The sequence below is a fragment of the Gopherus evgoodei genome, chromosome 18 (assembly GCF_007399415.2).
Source record: "Gopherus evgoodei ecotype Sinaloan lineage chromosome 18, rGopEvg1_v1.p, whole genome shotgun sequence".
NCBI classification, from domain to species: domain Eukaryota; kingdom Metazoa; phylum Chordata; order Testudines; family Testudinidae; genus Gopherus; species Gopherus evgoodei.
The window spans coordinates 21,586,835-21,606,348 of NC_044339.1; the positions used below are offsets into that span (position 1 = coordinate 21,586,835).

The following is a 19,514-nucleotide window of genomic DNA, read 5'->3' on the forward strand; positions in this document are numbered from 1 at the left end:
ACCGCCCCGATAAATTCCACCTTTTGCGTGGGCCTCAGAGTGGATTTGTCTGTGTTTATCAAGAGGCCCAGACTTGCAAATACGGCGGTGATCAGGCGGACATGGCTGCTGACCTGCTGCTCCGACGTGCCCCGAATCAACCAGTCGTCCAGATAAGGGAACACGTGGACACGGTTGCGTCGAAGATGCGCCACGACAACTGCCATGCATTTTGTAAACACCCTTGGGGCCGTGGACAGGCCGAAAGGGAGGACTGCAAACTGATAATGAAGAGCCCCCACAACGAAGCGGAGAAAGCGTCTGTGGCGCGGCCAAATGGCAATATGAAAATACGCGTCCTGCATGTCGAGGGCGGCGTACCAGTCTCCCGGATCCAGGGATGGAATAATGGTCCCCAGGGATACCATGCGGAACTTCAACTTCACGAGGTATTTGTTGAGTTCTCGCAGGTCGAGGATAGGCCTGAGGCCCCCCTTGGCCTTGGGGATCAGAAAGTAGCGGGAATAAAACCCCTTGCCTTTCTCGTTTTCCGGAACCGCCTCTATGGCTCCTTTGCTGAGGAGCGTCTGCACCTCCTGTCGAAGGAATTGCTCGTGAGAGGGGTCCCTGAAGAGGGACGAGGAAGGAGGGCGGGAAGGAGGAAACGAAACAAACTGCAGGCGGTATCCCGTCTGCACCAGGTTTAAGACCCAGCGGTCCGATGTTATTTGGGACCACGCCGGGAGGAAAAACGAAAGGCGGTTTGAAAACGGGGGGAAAGGATCCATAGGGGAAACTGCTACAGCGCCCTCGGGCGCACCTTCAAAATGAAGGCTTAGGACCAGGCGGGGGTTTCGAGGAGCCTTGGTTCTGCCCCCCTTGGTTCCCAGACTGCCTGCGCCTGCCGTTCCTGCCGCGGCGCCTGTAAGGGTCCTGCCGCTGGCGGAACTGGGAAAACGGCCTACGGTACGGCTGCTGCTGTGGCCTAAAGGGTCTACGCTGCGTCACGGGGGTGTGCATCCCGAGGGACCGCGCAATGACCCGGTTGTCCTTCAGACTCTTGAGTCTGGGGTCTGTCTTTTCCGAAAACAGGCCCTGGCCTTCGAAAGGAAGGTCCTGTATCGTGTGCTGGAGCTCTGGCGGAAGGCCGGAAACCTGCAGCCAGGAGATGCGACGCATCGTAACTCCCGACGCGAGGGTACGGGCAGCCGAGTCCGCAGCGTCCAAGGATGCTTGTAAGGCCGTGCGCGCGACCTTTTTGCCCTCGTCCAGGATGGCCGTAAACTCCTGGCGAGCATCCTGTGGCAGCAGCTCTTTAAATTTGTCCACTGCCACCCAGGAGTTAAAAGCGTACCTGCTCAGCAGGGCCTGCTGATTAGAGACCCTGAGCTGCAGGGCCCCAGCCGAATATACCTTACGGCCAAGGAGGTCCATGCGCCTGGCCTCTCTGGATTTGGGGGCCGGAGCCTCCTGGCCGTGACGCTCCCTATCGTTCACCGACTGCACCACCAGTGAACCGGGAGTCGGGTGAACGTGCAAGTATTCATACCCCTTGGAAGGGGCCATGTACTTTCTCTCGACTCCTTTCGCTGTCGGAGGGATGGAGGCCGGGGACTGCCAGATAGTATTGGCATTGGCCTGAATGGTCCGTACAAAGGGCAGGGCGACCCTGGTGGGAGCATCCGAAGAGAGGATGGTAACAATCGGGTCCTCTATCTCCGAGACCTCCTCTGCCTGCAGACTCAGGTTTTGGGCCAACCGCCTGAGGAGGTCCTGGTGCGCCCTGAGATCCAGCGGGGGGGGACTGTTGGAGGAGGTACCCGCCACCGCCTCATCCGGGGAGGAGGATGAGGAGACCCCAGGCACGATAGTGTCCAACTGAGGGTCTTCCTCAGCCCTCGCCTCTACCTCCGGAGCCACAGCGGAGTCCTGCTGTTTGGACCCTTCCTCCGCCTCCGGGGAGGGAGGGGGGCGAGACAAGGAGGCTTCAGGGGCCCTACGCTCCGCATTCGCCGGTGTGGGAGGGAGCTGCTGGGGGCCCTGGGCCTGATGGTATGCCCAGGGTGTCCAGAATCCCCACTGTGGTGGGCCTTGGTCTTCCAGCGGCGGATCCCCGAAGAGCGCCGCCTGCCGGTCGGTGCCGAGCGCATACGCACTGTCCGCCTGCGAAGATACGGACGGCTGTCTCGAGGGCCACGGCGGGGCCGCCCCCGGATGGTACGGGCCGGCGCGGGCCGGCACGGAGGATCGTCTCGGTGCCGGGTACCGGTGCCGGGAGTCGTATCGGTGCCGGGATCGGGACCGGGACCTGGATCTGTCACGGTGCCGGGATCCTGATCGGTACCGGGTGTCGCTTCGGTAGCGGGACCTGCCACCGGCTCGGTGCCGGGAGGTCGACCGGGACCTACCACCGGCACGGCGCCGGGAGGTCGACCGAGACCGGGACCTGCCACCATCTCGGTGCCGGGATGTCGACCGGGACCTACCACCGGCTCGGCGCCGGGAGGTCGACCGAGACCGAGACCTGCCACCATCTCGGTGCCGGGAGGTCGACCGGGACCTACCACCGGCTCGGCGCCGGGAGGTCGACCGAGACCGGGACCTGCCACCAGCTCGGTGCCGGGAGGTCGACCGGTGCGGCGAGTAGCGATGGGACCTGCTCCTGGAGTCGCGGTGCCGGTGACGCCGACTGGAGCTTGACCGCGACCGTCTGGAGGTCGACCGTTGCCGCGAGTGCGACCGGTGCCGCTGAGGGGAGCGGTGCCGGGACTGCGAGCGGCGTCGGGATCTGGAGCGCCCAAGACGTCGGGACCTAGATGGCGAAGGACTGTCTCTGGGCGGCGCCGACATCATGGGCTTGCCCCTGGACACGACCCGCACCGGAGGTACCGGGGGTGGCAGCCGAGTGGGCTCCGTCAGGGCAATAAGGTCCCGAGCCGAGGTGAAGGTCTCCGGTGTTGATGGGACCACTATCTCAACCCCAGATCTCATGGGGGAGCTCGGCGGCACCGGACTCAACGGACCCGCCGGGCCCGGAGTCAACGGTGCTGACGGTGCCGGCGGTGCCGCGGCCGATGTCGAGGCCGGGCGCTCAAGCCGGGTCTGCCTGGCCGGAGTAGCAGACTTCGACGGCCTAGGCTGTGATTCCGGTGCCGGAGAAGGTCGGTGCCGAGGAGTCTTCTCGGTGCCGGAGCGATCCGGTGCCGGTGCCGAGACCACGGTCCGCGAAGTCGACGGGTCAAGTGCCGCCTCCATTAGGAGAGTTCGGAGCCTCTGATCTCTCTCCTTTTTTGTCCTCGGCTTGAAAGCCTTACAGATGCGGCACTTGTCAGACCTGTGCGATTCCCCGAGGCACTTCAGGCACGCTTCGTGGGGATCGCTGGTGGGCATGGGCTTCTTGCAGGCCGCACACTGCTTGAAGCCCGGCGAGACAGGCATGAGCCTGGCGCCGGGTGCCGGGAAGGGCTAAGCCCCCGGCCAAGAACTATTTAACACTATTGACTAAACTACTTACTTAACAACACTAATTAACAACTATATAGAACTAGAGATAAGCGATTGAAAACTAGGAGAGCTAGGGACGTGGAGGACAGCTATGCCGCGCTCCACAGTTCCAACGACCGACACGGCGGTAAGAAGGAACTGAGGAGCGGGCGGGCCGGCAGGGGTGTATATAGAGCGCCGTGGCGGCGCCACTCTAGGGGGCGACCTGCCGGCCCACTGGAGTTGCTAGGGTAAAAAAGTTTCCGACGAACGTGCACGCGCGGCGCGCACACCTAACTGGAATGGATGTGAGCAATCACTCGAAGAAGAACCCTGCATTGTGGTACCCTAGCGTAGCTACAGTTGGAGGTTTTTAGTGAATTAACTAAGAAAATGAATAATATAGTCAGAACAGTATCCAATTATTTAATTTGATATTAAATTCCATTTTGTATGCTGTCCCATAATTTATCATTTTCTGTATGCTGCAAATTTTTACATTGAAAACAAACAACAGAATTAGAGACATTTTTAGGAGGAGGAATTGAAATTTTAACATCTGACACAGGGACAACAGGGGCTTTTTGGCACCTGAGAAAGTGCAGGAGGCACTTTGGGTTTGCAGGATAAGCCCATGTGCTGAAGGTCTTGGAGGCTGGAACTCAGGTCCCAGCACTGTCACAGATGACCTCTGTCAACTTGGGCAAGTCATTTGGGGGAGATTTTTCAAAGGCACAAATTCCATTGCAAATCAATGGGAATTGGACACCTAGCTTCCATTTGGGCCTCTGAAAATCTTCCCCTTTCTCTGTGCCTCATTCCCCTTCTAAAACTGGGATATTGATACTTCCTTTCTCCACCCTTTGTTGGTCTTCTTTATTTAGACTGTCAAGTCTATGGACAGGAACAGTCTCTTCTTAGGTTTATGTATAGCGCCCAGTGCAATAAGGCCCTTATCTCAGTTTAGGCCACTAGATGCTACCATAATACAAACAAATTAGTGAATTCAATGTTAATTTTGAAATCTAATTATGAAAATGTCAAGGTCAACACCCCACAGAGATAAATTGGGCAGGTTACACCTTGCTCAAAGCTATTATTTCAGGCTGTCTGCAGACTCAGGAAATCATCACTGCTTCTGTTTAGGCTCAGTTGATGTTTGAAAGTTTCCTTTACAATCGTAAGGGCTAGACATGTTTTGTTTTGTTTATTTCAATGAATGATTGGCTTGTACAGCACCATCCTGCAGCAAGGGATGGATTCGTACATTCCACGGCCACAGAATCACAGAACATGAGGTCCTGGTTGCAGTATCTGTTTAAATAGTAAACAGGGAAAGATGTCTGAAAGAAAATGCATTTATTTATATCAAAGCTCCTTGGTTTCTAAGGGTATGTTTTACACAGCAGTGGGAGGGCCACCCACATACATACCCAGGGTGTCCAGTGGGTTTGTACTTGGGCAGCTAGCCTGTGCCACCCTCCTCGCTGCCATGGCCAGACTGATATTTTTGGCATACTAGCTGAAGCAAAGTTAGCGCAACTGCTCACCCATACAGGGAAGCACCCTTCTAGCTGCTATGTAGATATACCCTAAAAAGGAAAGATGACAGTCTCTGGAATTCCTCTGCAAGGAGCTCTCCTTTATTTTCTCTCTTCTCATATCTTACTATTATTATTTCCAGTAGAAATTACAAATTTGCTAGGGCAGTGCTTTCCAAATCAAAAGATGCCAAGGACCCTGTGACAAAGAGCTCATAATCTAAAAAGATTTTGTCACACTTGCTACTAAGGTGTTGCAATGGCTCCTGTATATGAAAGCTTTACAATAGTTCTGACTGCAAACAGCATCCACTTATGATATCACTTTTATGGAAAACAATTGAGATTATAAGCAAAAAATTGTGTCTTCGCTGCAGAGTCATGCAACAAGCAGAAACTCAGTTTAGGAGAAAGCTTTATTCCCAAACAAATATCCACCAGTAATGTTCTACTTTTCCTTAGCTGGTATTGCTAATTATTGCAAAGGAAATGGCTTTTTGCATAAGTATAATATGCCTATTTTTCGTGCTTTTGTTTTAGTGAAATTCACTTTTACATTTTTTTTTTTATAAAAAATGTGGTGCTTTTTAATTAAATAATTTTACAAGGAATATGCTTTACAACTATAAAGAAATAATTTCCATAATGAGTCTTCCTGTAAAATGTAATCTGTTCCTAGGAATCACAAAGACTGAACTGGGAAGGCAGCCAGTTCTATGAATAAAGCAAAAAAGAGAGAGTGCATCACTGATCAGCTAGCCATAGGCGAAAATCAAGAAACAATCAAATAGTGAGGGTAGGAATAATAATAATCTGGGTGGCAGGCACTGTGTTACAAAGTCAGAGAGACAAACTGACAGAAGCCGTGAAAGACAGAACATCAAGCGCCAAATAGCCCTAAACATAATACTCTATTCCACAAGGAAACAGTGCAAGGTCATTAAAACTAGATTAATAAAATCAAGGGGCTTTGATTTCGATTAGGATGTGCTCTGCAGTATTTTGAAATGGCTGCAGCATTCAACTATCAGATTTAGGTATACTGATTAAAAGAGAATTAAAATAATCAATACATGAAATTACAATGAACAAATTAACCCAGCTGCACAATCTATGTCTAAAAAAAGGAAAGAAATATATATTAAGCATGGAAATAAAAGATCTTGCAAATCTGTTTGATACACTGGTCAAACAATGAAATGTGGTCAAAATAAACACCAGCATTACCTGTATCCTACCAACTTGATCAGCACACTCTCATATAGCCTGGTTGGGAAAAGTCCCTTTTCATTATATTTTCCAAATTTTGTTATCCACTGGTGGGGTGATAGCTTTGGAGAAAGTACTGCTGAAGACAAGGCTCCAAGCAGGGTTAGATGGCAAGAATGTTAGCAATGGCATGGCTGGTGACATCGTAACACCGGTGGTAGCAACCAAGAGATATTTTAGATCTAAAAGCTAATGCAGATACAATGTCTTTGGAAGGTCTAATTTAGTGCATGTCTTTTCTGCTGTACCTCTCCTAAGATGGTGGCACGGAAAGAAAAGGTATTTTTCCACATTGATATGGACAGAGTCATCATGCAATATTCCGTAATTTTCAGCTGTGTGACAGTCAGAGTTGTTTTACATATTATTAATGTACGCCTTTTAGAACTATTTTATTATTTTCTTTGTCTGTAAAATTGCCCATCAAAATTTGTTTTGTTTAAACCAAACTGAAATGGGCATCTGATTAGTACCTGAGTCAGTTGCTGGCTCATGCACTCAAGAAAAAGTTAAATTTTGATCCGGCGGAGGCATGCATGCATGAATAATAAATAAATAAATAAATAAATGCAAAGGCACTCTGCTTGTGAACCAGATTGCAAGCACTGAGAAGGCTGTGGTATTCATAAGATGCAGTACCACAGAATGGCAAAAGAAGGAGCAGTGAAAACAGAGATGGCTTAATTTTTATTTATTCAGACATGTTAATTATGCCCATTACAAAGACTCTACATAAAAACACAGACCTCTCACTATATCCAGCACAAAATCAGATCTACAAGTATCGACTCAGAGAGGGTTGAGAGTAGTACAGATTCTTCCCTCTCTTTCTTGTTGCATTCCCTAGGCAGAACATTCCTGCAAGTTGACCCATGTGAAGAAAAAGGTGGCAGGAGCTGGATGACCCTCAAAGTATCTCCATTCTCAGACACAGGCAAATAAAGAGATTTGCTTTCTCCAGGTGTGAAGTATTTCCTCTCAAATCAAGAAACTGACTTTCCAAACCCTTCAGCACATCTCAAAAAGCAAAAGCTAAACTCTACAAGCAAATAACCCAACTTAAAATCTGCGAAACTGCCTACATATGGGTATTGCTCAACGTTTCTGGTTAGAAATGCTTTATTTAGCTGGAATCATTTTATAGAACTAATAAAACGTTAGAAATTTTAAAATAGCTTGCATTCTTATGAAATGATCACAGCTGTGCTACTTAATTCCACAGGAACGCTGCCTGAAGAGACATTTTCATAGTATGCCAATAAGCAATTGCTGTAAACACACAGATGGCTAATTTTATCGGAGGACACAGAGGCTCAAGCTTACACTGCAGCTCTACTTTTTATTGCTCACAACTACTGTGAAACACTCAGAAAAGTGTGAAATTCCTGAAGTCACAGAGAAGCATTATATGGCAATAACCACCTCCCCCACGTCTCTTCCATGCTCTTCTCAAAATATCCATTTGCACCAAACCACCTCATTTGCAACAAGGATGTTTCCAATTCCTTTAGTTTTATCCATTTTCTGGTTGGAATGCCATTGGTAAGAGATCATTAAGGTTGGGTCAAAGGAGCCAACTGGACTGTTTCTGATCGCTGGCTGTTACTCCTGTTCTTTTGCACAGTCTGCTTTGATTACTGTGTCCCCTTCATCTCAGCTCCCACTCAGAGTATATCTTTGGTCCCCACATTCATGGTAGAACAAACGCAGCTGCTGCCAGGCTCCTCTGAAGCCACACTGAGCTTCACTAATCTGCCTCCTGATTGTCCCATATTTCAGGTTGAGGCTGGAGAGAGACTATTGAGGCAAAAGAGCTTTCTGCTTTCCAGAAGAGCATCTCAAGTTCACTAAGGATTCAAAGCCAAAACAATGGTTTAAAACGAGATATTCCCAGTGTTTTTTAATATAGAAGTTGTAATTTTATTAAGACCAGGAAGGGAAGACTTCTTCCATTTTACCCTTTGTGTATTAGCAGAAAAGCTCCAGTAGAAACCAAAGCATATGCAAGAAGAAAAAAGATTTCTTCAGAAGGCAGGAAGGAGGGGAAGAGAAGAACAGGAAAGTGAGCCTGTGGGGCAAGTGGCACAGAAACACACTGCTCAGTAGACTGACAATAATTTGCAGACTCCTGTATATTGGATATCATTTTTTATTATTAATTTTATTTGATTTTTCCAGTGATAACATAGGTGGCACAGGGAAAACCTGTCATAAAAGAAAAAATGAAGTTACATACTGTAAAACTGTTTTTGTCCCATGGGAATGAGCAGAGCATAAACTGCTATTCAACAACATGAGATGCGCCCACAGATAAATCTTCGTACTCTTACAACAATCTGTGTTTAGTTGTCCCTATACTGCAGAGGAAAAAGGAGAGAAAGCGACAGCCAGGGAGCTGAGGAAGGAATGGAAGCTGCAATATCATTTCAGTTAAAGCCTCAAAGACACAGTTTAGCTCTAATGTCCTTTCTGAGGGACTGGCGACACACATATTTATCACTGGGGCAGACTTATTAGATCAGGGTAGATAGAGTGGGAGGCTACACTATCTGATGAACTACACAAGACTAGTCCCCGGTTAGCCAATTCTAATCCATGGATTAGAGAAAGAGAAATGTAAAATCAAACCAAGTTCTCTCTACACACGCCTATATTAAGAGAGAGAAAATGACACCACAAAAAGTGACAGGCACCTAGACTCAACCTCACACTCTGTCACTGCTCTCGCTCCCCTCTCTCTCGTTCACGAAATGTTATCCACCAGAAAGATCTATAAAGGTGAAAATTCTTTGTTTGTGCTCTTCTTTTTTAAAATCAGACCCAGGCAAGTCTTTCAATACTCGCTTTGCTGGTGAATTATATCTAAATTACATGATCTCCACTCTAATCACGCAATAAGTCCGATAGACACCAGACAATAAAGGACAGTTACCGAGCACCTTATTGGTGGTATAAATATTTTCTTCTGTTTTTAAATATTTAAAGAAATAAAACTTTTAATAAAATGTTCTGTTTGCTCTACCTCTTTGGCCATGATGGCCTGAGACAGTAATGATGAGCTTCAGGTGTCCAGATACTGAAGACAGCATTTGTTCTGCTGGCTGTCATTAAGGGATGAGTGTGAGCCACATTGTGTACCCATAAGAGAAGGAGAACATTAGGGAAGGAACTCTGGATAATTTTAGTGTTATGATAGGTGCGGAATTGTGAAGAAAAGTAAAGTTTTGGTGCAGAAGAAGAGTTGTGTATTATAGTGTAATTAATTCACCAGACTCATAATAGAATGAAGTGGGCAAGGAAAACAACAGTGCAAAACATTAAACAAGTTGAATATAAAGTATCAGGTGCAGAAAAGAACCAAAAAACAGTATTGCATTTTACAGTAACTCCTCACTTAGACATTCACTGGATTATTTCCATGCATTAAACAGTATCTACACACAGTTCTTCTTTTTTTTTTTCTTTTTTTTTTTTGCAGCGTAAGAGTGCTTTGCTCCTGTTTAGTTTAACCTACTCTGTTTCCTATTTTGAAATAAGGATGTCTACACATGGAGTTGGTCTGAAACACCTATTGTGTTTTAAATTCACACACTACCTTAATTCAGCTTTGTTCTTGACAAATCCATGTTGACTGTTATTTACTATCTTATTTTGCTCTCTAAACTCCAACTGGAAGATTTCTGCTACGCAATTGATTTGTCAGTTGTTCTTTCATTCAGTTTCAAAGATGCATTTGAGTGTATCTTAGCACACCTGTGACAGGGAAAACCTGTCACAGAACTGTAGGGAGTTTCACTTTATTTGGAATATTTGCATAGGACTCAGAAGTTCTCTCAGGGTTCCAAGAAAGTTTTTTACTTCTACACGTATCTCACCAATGAAAGCACAAAGAATTCTCCATAGAAGAGAACTTTTTAAAACAATTCACTTTACTATAAGACATCTTTTTTTCCTGTATTTCCCTTATATATTGCAGCATTAGAAAAGGGTGGGAAAAACCCCAATAAATGTGGTTAGCTATGGTCCTGTTAATTTCAGATCACTCCTCTAGCCATAAAACACCTCATTATGTCTAACAGTTTAAGGTTTCATTCTTGAGAACAGATGTGTTTTCTACTTTACCTTGGGATTAGTTCGCTGCTGAAGTCTCCTTTCTTCCCTCTCTCTCTGCAAACGCTCAAATTCTTCTCTAATTTCAGCTGGAGTTCGCCTCCTCTCCACAACCTGTACACAAAGGAATTAAGAAACAATGGTTAACAGGCAATAGAATATCCAGCCATCAATCAAACAATTTAATCACTGATGAAATTTAGAAAATTCTATGCTTTTCATTCCCTTTTTAGATAAGGTCCCCTTTCATGTTATACCATGATTTTTTTTTTCTGTAATCCATTGCTAAATCAAGCTACTATGTTTTTATTCAAGCACCTATTCCTGGCCCAAAGTACTTTTTACACAATTAAAAATATAAAACAAACAAAAATCTCTCTCTATATATATACACAAACATGTATGTATTTCAGATATCTGAGAAGCAAGGTGGCTGAGGTAATATATTTTAATTGGACTATCTTCTGTCGCGAAAGAGAAAAGCTTTTGAGTTACACTGAGCTCTTCAACTGTGGGAAAGGTTCTCAGAGTATCACAGGTTTCAGAATGGTGGCCGTGTTAGTCTGTATCCGCAAAAACAACGAGGAGTCCTTGTGGCACCTTAGAGACTAACACATTTATTTGGGCATAAGCTTTCGTGGGCTAAAACTCACTTCATCAGATGGGGTTTTAGCCCACGAAAGCTTATGCCCAAATAAATGTGTTAGTCTCTAAGCCCACGTCCAGACTAACCCGCGGCATCGGTGGGTTAAAATCGATTGCTCGGGGATCGATATATCGCGTCTAGTCTGGACGCGATGCATCAATCCCCGAGCGCGCTTACATCGATTCCGGAACTCCATCAACCCGAACGGAGTTCCGGAATCGACATGGAGAGCCGCGGACATCGATGCCGCGCCGTCTGGACGGGTGAGTACCTCGATTTTAGAAATTCGACTTCAGCTACGTTATTCACGTAGCTGAAATTGCGTATCTAAAATCAATTTTCATACCCTAGTCTGGACGTGGCCTAAGGTGCCACAAGGCCTCCTCGTTGTTTTTCAGAGTGTCACAGCTAACTTCAAGATGAAATAGATTGTTTAGCATTAGGAGTTAACACATATCGCAAGGAACCATTCAAGGGGAAGTGGGAAGTTAATACTTCTGCAGTTATAGAACAAAGGAGGGTCAGTGGGTACAGACAGCTGCAATGAGCCATAAATCCAGTGTCTTTATTGAGTCTCTGATTTTTAATCAAAGGAAAGTTATCAATATAAACTCCTAGGCTCATCTTTTGAAGGTGTTCCTTTGAAGACAAGGACTAAGAAGTCTAATATATCTGGCAGAATATAATGATATTCACATACTATACCAATAACCCTATAACTACCCCACACAGAACAACTCTCTCACTCACTCTTTCAACCAATTCCTTTCTCACATGCCTAGGAGAAAGTGGTCTATGCCAGGTGCCCATCAGGGTTATAAATCTGGCATATTGGGATGGGGGAGGAGCATTTCAAAGCCATAGTGCCATCATGAAAAGTGTCGCGACAGTAGCCCCCTCCATTTATACCCAGGGTGAGTATACAGCTCAATCACGTCCACTGATCACAAACGTAGCGGTACCAACCTCATGAAAGAAACTCTGAAGTAGTGAGGCCCCATGTCACATAAAACTCAATAGGTTAAAACCAACACTTTACACTCCACCTGGAAACTGACAAGCAGCAAGAGGTATTTAGAGACCCAGAGCTACACTTGAAACTAATGTAACCCTGTATCAGAAGGGTAGCCGTGTTAGTCTGGATCTGTAAAAGCAGGAAAGAGTCCTGTGGCACCTTATAGACTAACAGACATATCGAAGCACGAGCTTTCGTGGGTGATGCATCCGACGAAGTGGGTATTCACCCACGAAAGCTCATACTCCAATATGTCTGTTAGTCTATAAGGTGCCACAGGACTTTTTCCTGCTTTTAATGTAATCCTGTTATCACTACCAGATTAGTTGAAGACAGCACATCTTAACAATCAAAATGAAATATTTATTTTGATGACTCAGAGACTGGTCTACTGATGTGCTTAGAGGGGTAAGCACCTGTGTAAGTGTTTGCAGGATCAGTGCCTAAGTGTCCTTTTTTCATTATGAAGTTCATCTTCAAAGGGAAGTTACGTTCAGGATAATCACAGAGCTCATTTAAAAGAGGAAACAGGGCTAAATCCTATGACTTTTCAAAACAGACTCAGGACTGCTAACTATAACTGGCCTAACACCCAGTTTTATGCAGTGCTTAAACACTTACATTGGAATTTTATCATGTGGAAGTTCATGGCTTCAAGCAAGGTGGATACAAATCAAAGATTTAAATTAAAAAAAAAAGTTTTTATTTAAATTGCATTTTTTGATAAAATGCTTTTTGAGGAAAAAAACCTATCTAAAGATAGTTTAAATTAAGATACATTATAGCTCAAAGATATCTCATCGTGGAATAGGGATGATAAATTCTAATTCTATAGTATGAGACAATGTATTCATGTAATGTTTAAGAAAAGTTTTGTAAATGAGATTGGGGGCAGAATAGATCTGGACAAGAAGAATTATGGAGATAAATGTGAGAAGCGAGGGACATATGCTTGCTTTGTTAAAATATTATGTGTTTGCTGTTGAAGAAAAAAATCCAGAATACTTAACATTGTTCTCTCCTCTCTCTGCTTTCCTACTCCATTTTTTTCCTAACCTTCCCTCCTATAGAATCCTTTTCTTCCAATATTTAAAAGCATAATAGCACTCGTCTAGGGGAACCCGTCTGCTGATGAAACATTCAGCTTCACAGGAGAAAGGGTTATAATATTTGTTTAGCTCTACAGGGCAGAAAGAGAATTAAAATATATGAAATATCAGTGAAGTCAATCTCCCACCCCTTCACCCAAAAAAGAGATTGTGGATGATGTAACAGGTGTGAAAGTAGAATGAATTATATTGTGAAAATAGAACGGATTAAAGAAATGCTGTCTGTACCTTTAAGCAAAATTGTTGGAAAGCTGCAATCCAGGTGTCAGGAATACAGACATTAACATAGAACAACTGAACCGTTTAAGGGCAATTGGTGAAGTATTAGCCTTAGATCGATAAGAGTTAGTAAGGAAGTAGGATATGCATGTTGTGCCCCAGGTGAATTTTACTGTTTTGCTTTCTTTGTCCCTTTGTCTAATTCCCGCTCTTTTATCTGTATAAATAAGATAGTTTGTGTCTTGCATTGTGCTCACATTATCTGAATGTTATTAGCAGAGCACTGTGCTAATAAAACAGAGTGGTCTGACAAACTGTGAGTCCTGAGTCTAACTTTGACACAGGTATAATTCCTGTGGCCACCCAGCCTCTAGTTACCTGGGATGCCACTACCTGACCTAGATTAACTGTGTTAAACTGGACTTTGAAAAACTGATCGGAAACCCACTAGGCAACGATCAAGCCGAACTTTGTGAAGAAGGTCCCTTGCATATGAATCTGAGGCATTAGATATTAGATATCAGCTTCGAAAACTACTGGTAGTAAAGTCATAAACAAACATGAGGTATGGGAAGGACTTACACGGTGCTGACTTTAAAACCACTTTACAGAAACCTGGAGATTAAATCTGTCTTTCAGAACTATGTAGAAGAGAGACTTAGGGTATGGCTACATTTGGAATTTCAAAGCGCTGCCGTGAGTGTAGTCAGAGCGGCAGCGCTGGGAGAGAGCTCTCCCAGCGCTGCATGTAAACCACATCCCTTACCGGTGTAGCGTGCAGCGCTGGGAGCCGCGCTCCCAGCGCTGCTGCCCTGATTACACTGACGCTTTACAGCGCTGTATCTTGCAGCGCTCAGGGGGGTGTTTTTTCACACCCCAGTTGCAGCGCTGTAAAGTGTGAGTGTAGCCAAGGCCATAGGAATGGTGTCCCTAGCCTCTGTTTGTCAGAGGGTGGAGCTGGATGGCAAGAGAGAGATCACTTGATCATTACCTGTTTGGTTCATTCCCTCTGGGGCACCTGGCATTGGCCACTGTTGGTAGACAGGATACTGGGCTAGATGGACCTTGGGTCTGATCCAGTACAGCCGTTCTTATGTTATTTGGCAGGTAATACGCTTTGCCAAGGCCAAAAGGGTGAGATTTGTTGTGGACAATCCCAGTTGCTTAACCTTTGCAAATCTGAATTAAGAACTTTTAAGTTACTTTTCTCTGACTGTTCGATATTAGTATTCTTGGAGTAAGTGAAATGAGTGGACTGGATGCGAAAGACTCCATTTAGACAGTAACACGGTACTCTACTCTGGAACGCAAGATGGGAACCACAATAAAGTTATATAATGTCACTGTGATAGCCACAAAGTTACATGCTTCTGAAACTTGGCAAATGCTAGGAGCCCACAACAGGAAACTTGACGCATTCCATCAGAGATGTCCACGGAGAATACTTGGTGTCTCCTAGTGGGCTAAAGTAACTAACACATTGTAAAGACAATGATTTGAGAAAGAAGGCTGAAGTGGTTTAGGCATGTTGTAGAACTGTAAAAATATATTTTCCTAGAAAAGCCCTTGACTGGACACCACTCAATGGAAGAAGGACAAGAGGAGGACAAAATGTAATATAAGATAAACATTGAAAAAAACGTCACTCATGGAAAAAGACTGAAATACAGCAAGAAACATGGCATTAGACAGAGGTGGAAACACTGGGTTGCCTCGTGCCACAGGCCACAAGAGCATCTGCTCTTGTGGGGTAGGGGAAAGGTTTTTGTTCCTCTCACTACTTGCAGAATAAGCAAGGGATTTGGCCTTCAGACTCCAAGGATGGAAAACTACAATGGAGCCATGCTATGAGATTCCCGCACCAACAGCTGTCCCATTAATCTCTCATTTAGGTTTATATAGTGCCCAAGGTCTGGTCTGATGTTAAACGCTAAACTGGTGCAATGTTGTTTATGGACACACTACACTGGCATAAATCTGATTACAATGGTTTCACTGGCATCTCTTAAATAACTGAGCATGTTGCATAGATTTGTCCCAGTCATCCACAGAGGGGAAGATTTGGCTCCTAAAACTGAAATGAGACACACAATGCTGAGGCCAAAAAATGGCTTACTGCCACAAACTGTCACTGCTGTAAGTTTTCAGCTACAAGTTCCAAGCTTCATCATGGAACTGAACCAATAATGTATTTCAGTGCTTTGCTAGCTTCTGTTAACTACTGGTGGGACAACGAACAGAAGTCAATGATTTCATAGTAACCAGCTTGAAGTGAGCAACTGAGCCTAGGGCCTAGGCAGAAGCTAGTAAAGGGCCGGATAAGGAGTGGATAAATCCTCTTTCACAGCACTTTAGAGCTGCTCACTGAGGGTATGTCTACATCTACAATTTTGCAGCGCTGGTTGTTACAGCTGTATAAGTACAGCTGTATAGGGCCAGCGCTGCAGAGTGATCACACTTACAGCAACCAGCGCTGCAAGTGGTGTTAGATGTGGCCACACTGCACCGTTGTTGGGCAGCTTCAAGGGGGGTTAGGGGAACGCGAGAGCAAACCGCGGGGAAGCAGGTCTCCTTCCCCACGGTTTGTTCTTCCATTCCCCGAACCCCCGTGCAAGCAGGTCTCCTTCCCAGCGGTTTGCTCCGGTGTTCCCCAAACCCCCGTGCAAGCAGGTCTCCTTCCCAGCGGTTTGCTCCAGTGTTTTTTGAACTCCCGTGCAAGCAGATCTCCTTCCCCGCGGTTTGCAGGGGGGGTTCGGGGAACGCGATAGCACACCGCGGGGAAGGAGATCTGCTTGCACGGGGGTTCAAAAAACACCGGAGAAAACCACTGGGAAGGAGACCTGCTTGCACGGGGGTTCGGGGAACGCGAGAACAAACTGCGGGGAAGGAGACCTGCTTGATTACCAGAGAGGCTTCCTCTGGTTTGCTGGGATACCTGTTTATTCCACGGAGGTCAAGAAAAACGCTGGTGAGTGTTTACCCCTGATGACCAGCGCTGGATCACCAGCGCTGGATCCTCTACACCCGAGTTTCCACGGGTGTACGGCCAGCGCTGCAAACAGGGAGTTGCAGCGCTGGTGATGCCCTGCAGATGTGTACACCTCCTAAGTTGCAGCGCTATAACTCCCTCACCAGCGCTGCAACTTTGTGGTGTAGACAAGGCCTGAGGGAAAAAAATCTTGAATCTCACAGACTAGCTGAGTGTGAAAGTGTTTTAGGTGAAAGACATTTGCATGAGACTGGAAAGACACCAATGACACATTTGTCTCAGAAAGATGTTGCTTTTCATGGTAATATTCTATTAGGGAACTCTCTGAATGTCAGATTGATTGTACCCTTTTCAAAAAAGAAGAAACAAGCATTACTTGAAAATCCATCATGATGTTCTAAAAGAGACAGAAATGACTAAACAAGAGTGCCTTTAAATAGATAGTTATGACATCATAAGTATTTCAAATTAGGCTGGATTTAGCCCCTTTTGTGAGATATAAGGTAAAGAATTTCTCTTACCTCCCATCCTTCCATTTCCAGTCCTCTCCTCCCATATATGTCATAAATGGCTCTTGTCTGTGGATCGCTAAGCACTGCAAGTTAAAACCAAACATGTTCAGAGTACAGAACTCTGTTTTCAGTCTTTTCTTCAAAATTCCAGCAAATATTTCAACGACTAGTTCAAATAAAAACATAGATGCTGTAGATCAGCTGTAAACAGACACACCCTTAAGGTGTCTTCCCTTGCTCCACAAATGATTTTCTACGTCTATACTTACTCACAGGGCACACGAACATCTCTATCCACTAGATTTCCATTCCTTTAAATATAAAAATAAAGGACAGAAACTCTGATGAAGACATGCAGATTAATATAATCTGCAATTTTTAAATCACTGAAGCAATATTTTTTTTAAGACCAATGAAACACACACCTTCTAGCTATCATCCATGGGACCATTTCCTATTTCATCAGGTGAGCACAGCACATTTGTGCGTATTCAGGCATTGAATCTCAATGCACAGAGCTTCAGAATCTGCTTTTTCTAAAAGATTTAAAGTACTTTAAAACACAATCCCAATGGAGCAAAAGCAAATAGCTGAGATTATGGCAATAATTTTCCCAGCAGCAACACATCCCTGAAGAAAAACCTGTGAACACCTGCACCCTGGTCATCTGGTGAAGCAGCTTTAAGACGAACTAACTGCTAACAGAAAGCACAAGTCTTATCCCAGCTATGTGGATGAGGTAGGACTTAAATATTCTGAACAGACTAATACTGCTACTAGGTGCATATACCTATAGAACTGTACCATAGCTGATTTTACAGGCTGCCCATTTTTTCAGCAATGAGCCTAGAAGCTGCATTTTGGTGCCATTACACAAATATGGCAGAGAGGTTTTTCACTAATATCAAACTGCAGCAGTAGAATTTACAAAATTCCATTCTGAATTGAGTTTCAGCACACACATTAGGTATTAGTCTGGATTTTTTAAATCAGTCCAGACACACACTTTTATGGTTTATTCATCTCCTTCTCTTGATACAGAAAGTATAGCACATTCTCAGTAACAAAGCTATTTCCTAAGCAGCAGTTCTCAAACTGTGGAATGGGACTCCAAAGTGGGTCACAACCCCATTTTAATGAGGACGCCAGGGCTGGTGTTAAGACTTGCTGGGGCCTCGGGTCGAAGCCCAAGCCCCACTGCCCTGGGCCGAAGCTGAAGTCTGAAATCTTCAATCCTGGGCAGCTGGGCTCAGGTCATAGGCCCACTGCCCAGGGCTAAAGCCCTTGGGCTTCAGCTTTGGCCAGCTCGCCCATCCGGGGTGGTGGGGCTTGGGCTTCGGCCCCCCTGCTTGGGTGGACTCAGGCTTCGGCAACCCCTTTTGGGGTCATGTAGTAATTTTTGTTGTCAGAAGAGGGTTGCGGTGCAATGAAGTTTGAGAACTCCTATCTTAAGCTAATTCCTATTTGTCCTATCTACACACCCAATATCATGAAAAGAAAACCAGGTGGCTTTCCTCAACTTCTCAGCAAAGATTTAATAGCAAAGGCAAGGCTGTAGTAAGGTCCCTTATTATTAAGACCTCATTACTTTTACAAAATACATCTTGATGCATTTGCATACTTCTGAGTATTTTGGATTCTTTTTTTTAAACAGAGAATTACAGTGATACACACTGTACAAAGCCTTTATGTCGATCGAATTTCCAGCTTAAAAGGCCTTGTTTTTTCAGAAAACCGTAACATTCCCTGAAATGTTTTTTGGGGGGATTGATTGATTCATTGGACCTTTACTTAGCGGAAAAAAAATCACTATTTTGCCTGGAATTTCTTTAAACTCGCATTCATTTTTAGGGGGCATGCCATCATAGCATTTGGCTTCCTTCCTTCCACTCACTATACCAGATCGACCCTGTTCCATGTGGTTCTCTGCCTGCTACTCCACCCATGACAGCCATGCCTATCTGGGCCACAAAGAAGTGTTAACATTTGTACTGGGCCATGAACATCTTGCCAAATGCCATTTAACCAGATGAATATCACTTATCATGTAAGTGAAAAAGGGCATATATAATTTCAAACGTCTGCAAAACTCCAAACCAGCAAGAGAATCAGTCAACCCATTTTAGTAATATGAACAAAATATGAACAAAAAAGATAGGAAAATCTTCAGAAAATTAATCTGTGAACTATCCTGCCACAAATTTATCTATTCCAAAAGCCTTCTGTACTTTATGCCAAGCTTCCCAGAATAGTTCGACCTTTGGCTAAGATTTCAGTTGAATTGTTTTGGATCTGGTGAAGCTAAGGGGAGGTATTAGTGTTTTGTTGTTTTTTTTAAAATCAGGTTTATAATGGAAAATTAGCTTCAGTCTTAACTATGGAGAGGTTAGTGAGCTAGTCACCTCTCCTAGGTAGATACTGTGACATTATCTGATTAAAATATGACTATGCAGATAGATCATTGTTGCTACCAGTGTTATATAACTGCAACAAATCTTGTACAAATTATGTCAAATAAGGTATCTGTGGAAGGTTATGATTTGCTGAATATGATTATGCTATTTGTATGCATGTATCATTTTTATATTTGAAGTTATTAGTATTGTCTCTAGACCTGAATTTCAAATGTTTGCTCCTGGGGT

At 44.8% G+C, this 19,514-nt stretch overlaps 1 protein-coding gene across 2 annotated transcripts in view; it reads right to left on the bottom strand.

The window, feature by feature from the left end:
* DNAJC11 (DnaJ heat shock protein family (Hsp40) member C11) overlaps window positions 1-19,514 on the bottom strand; it is a 77,349-nt gene that overhangs the window by 38,655 nt on the left and 19,180 nt on the right. For both annotated transcript variants that reach the window (XM_030537323.1, XM_030537324.1), the window contains exons 3-4: window positions 16,882-16,955; window positions 10,395-10,496 (exon numbers count right to left, since the gene is read on the bottom strand). In XM_030537323.1, the coding sequence (XP_030393183.1) occupies window positions 10,395-10,496; window positions 16,882-16,955 (176 nt within the window). The remainder of the gene's footprint in view (window positions 1-10,394; window positions 10,497-16,881; window positions 16,956-19,514) is intronic.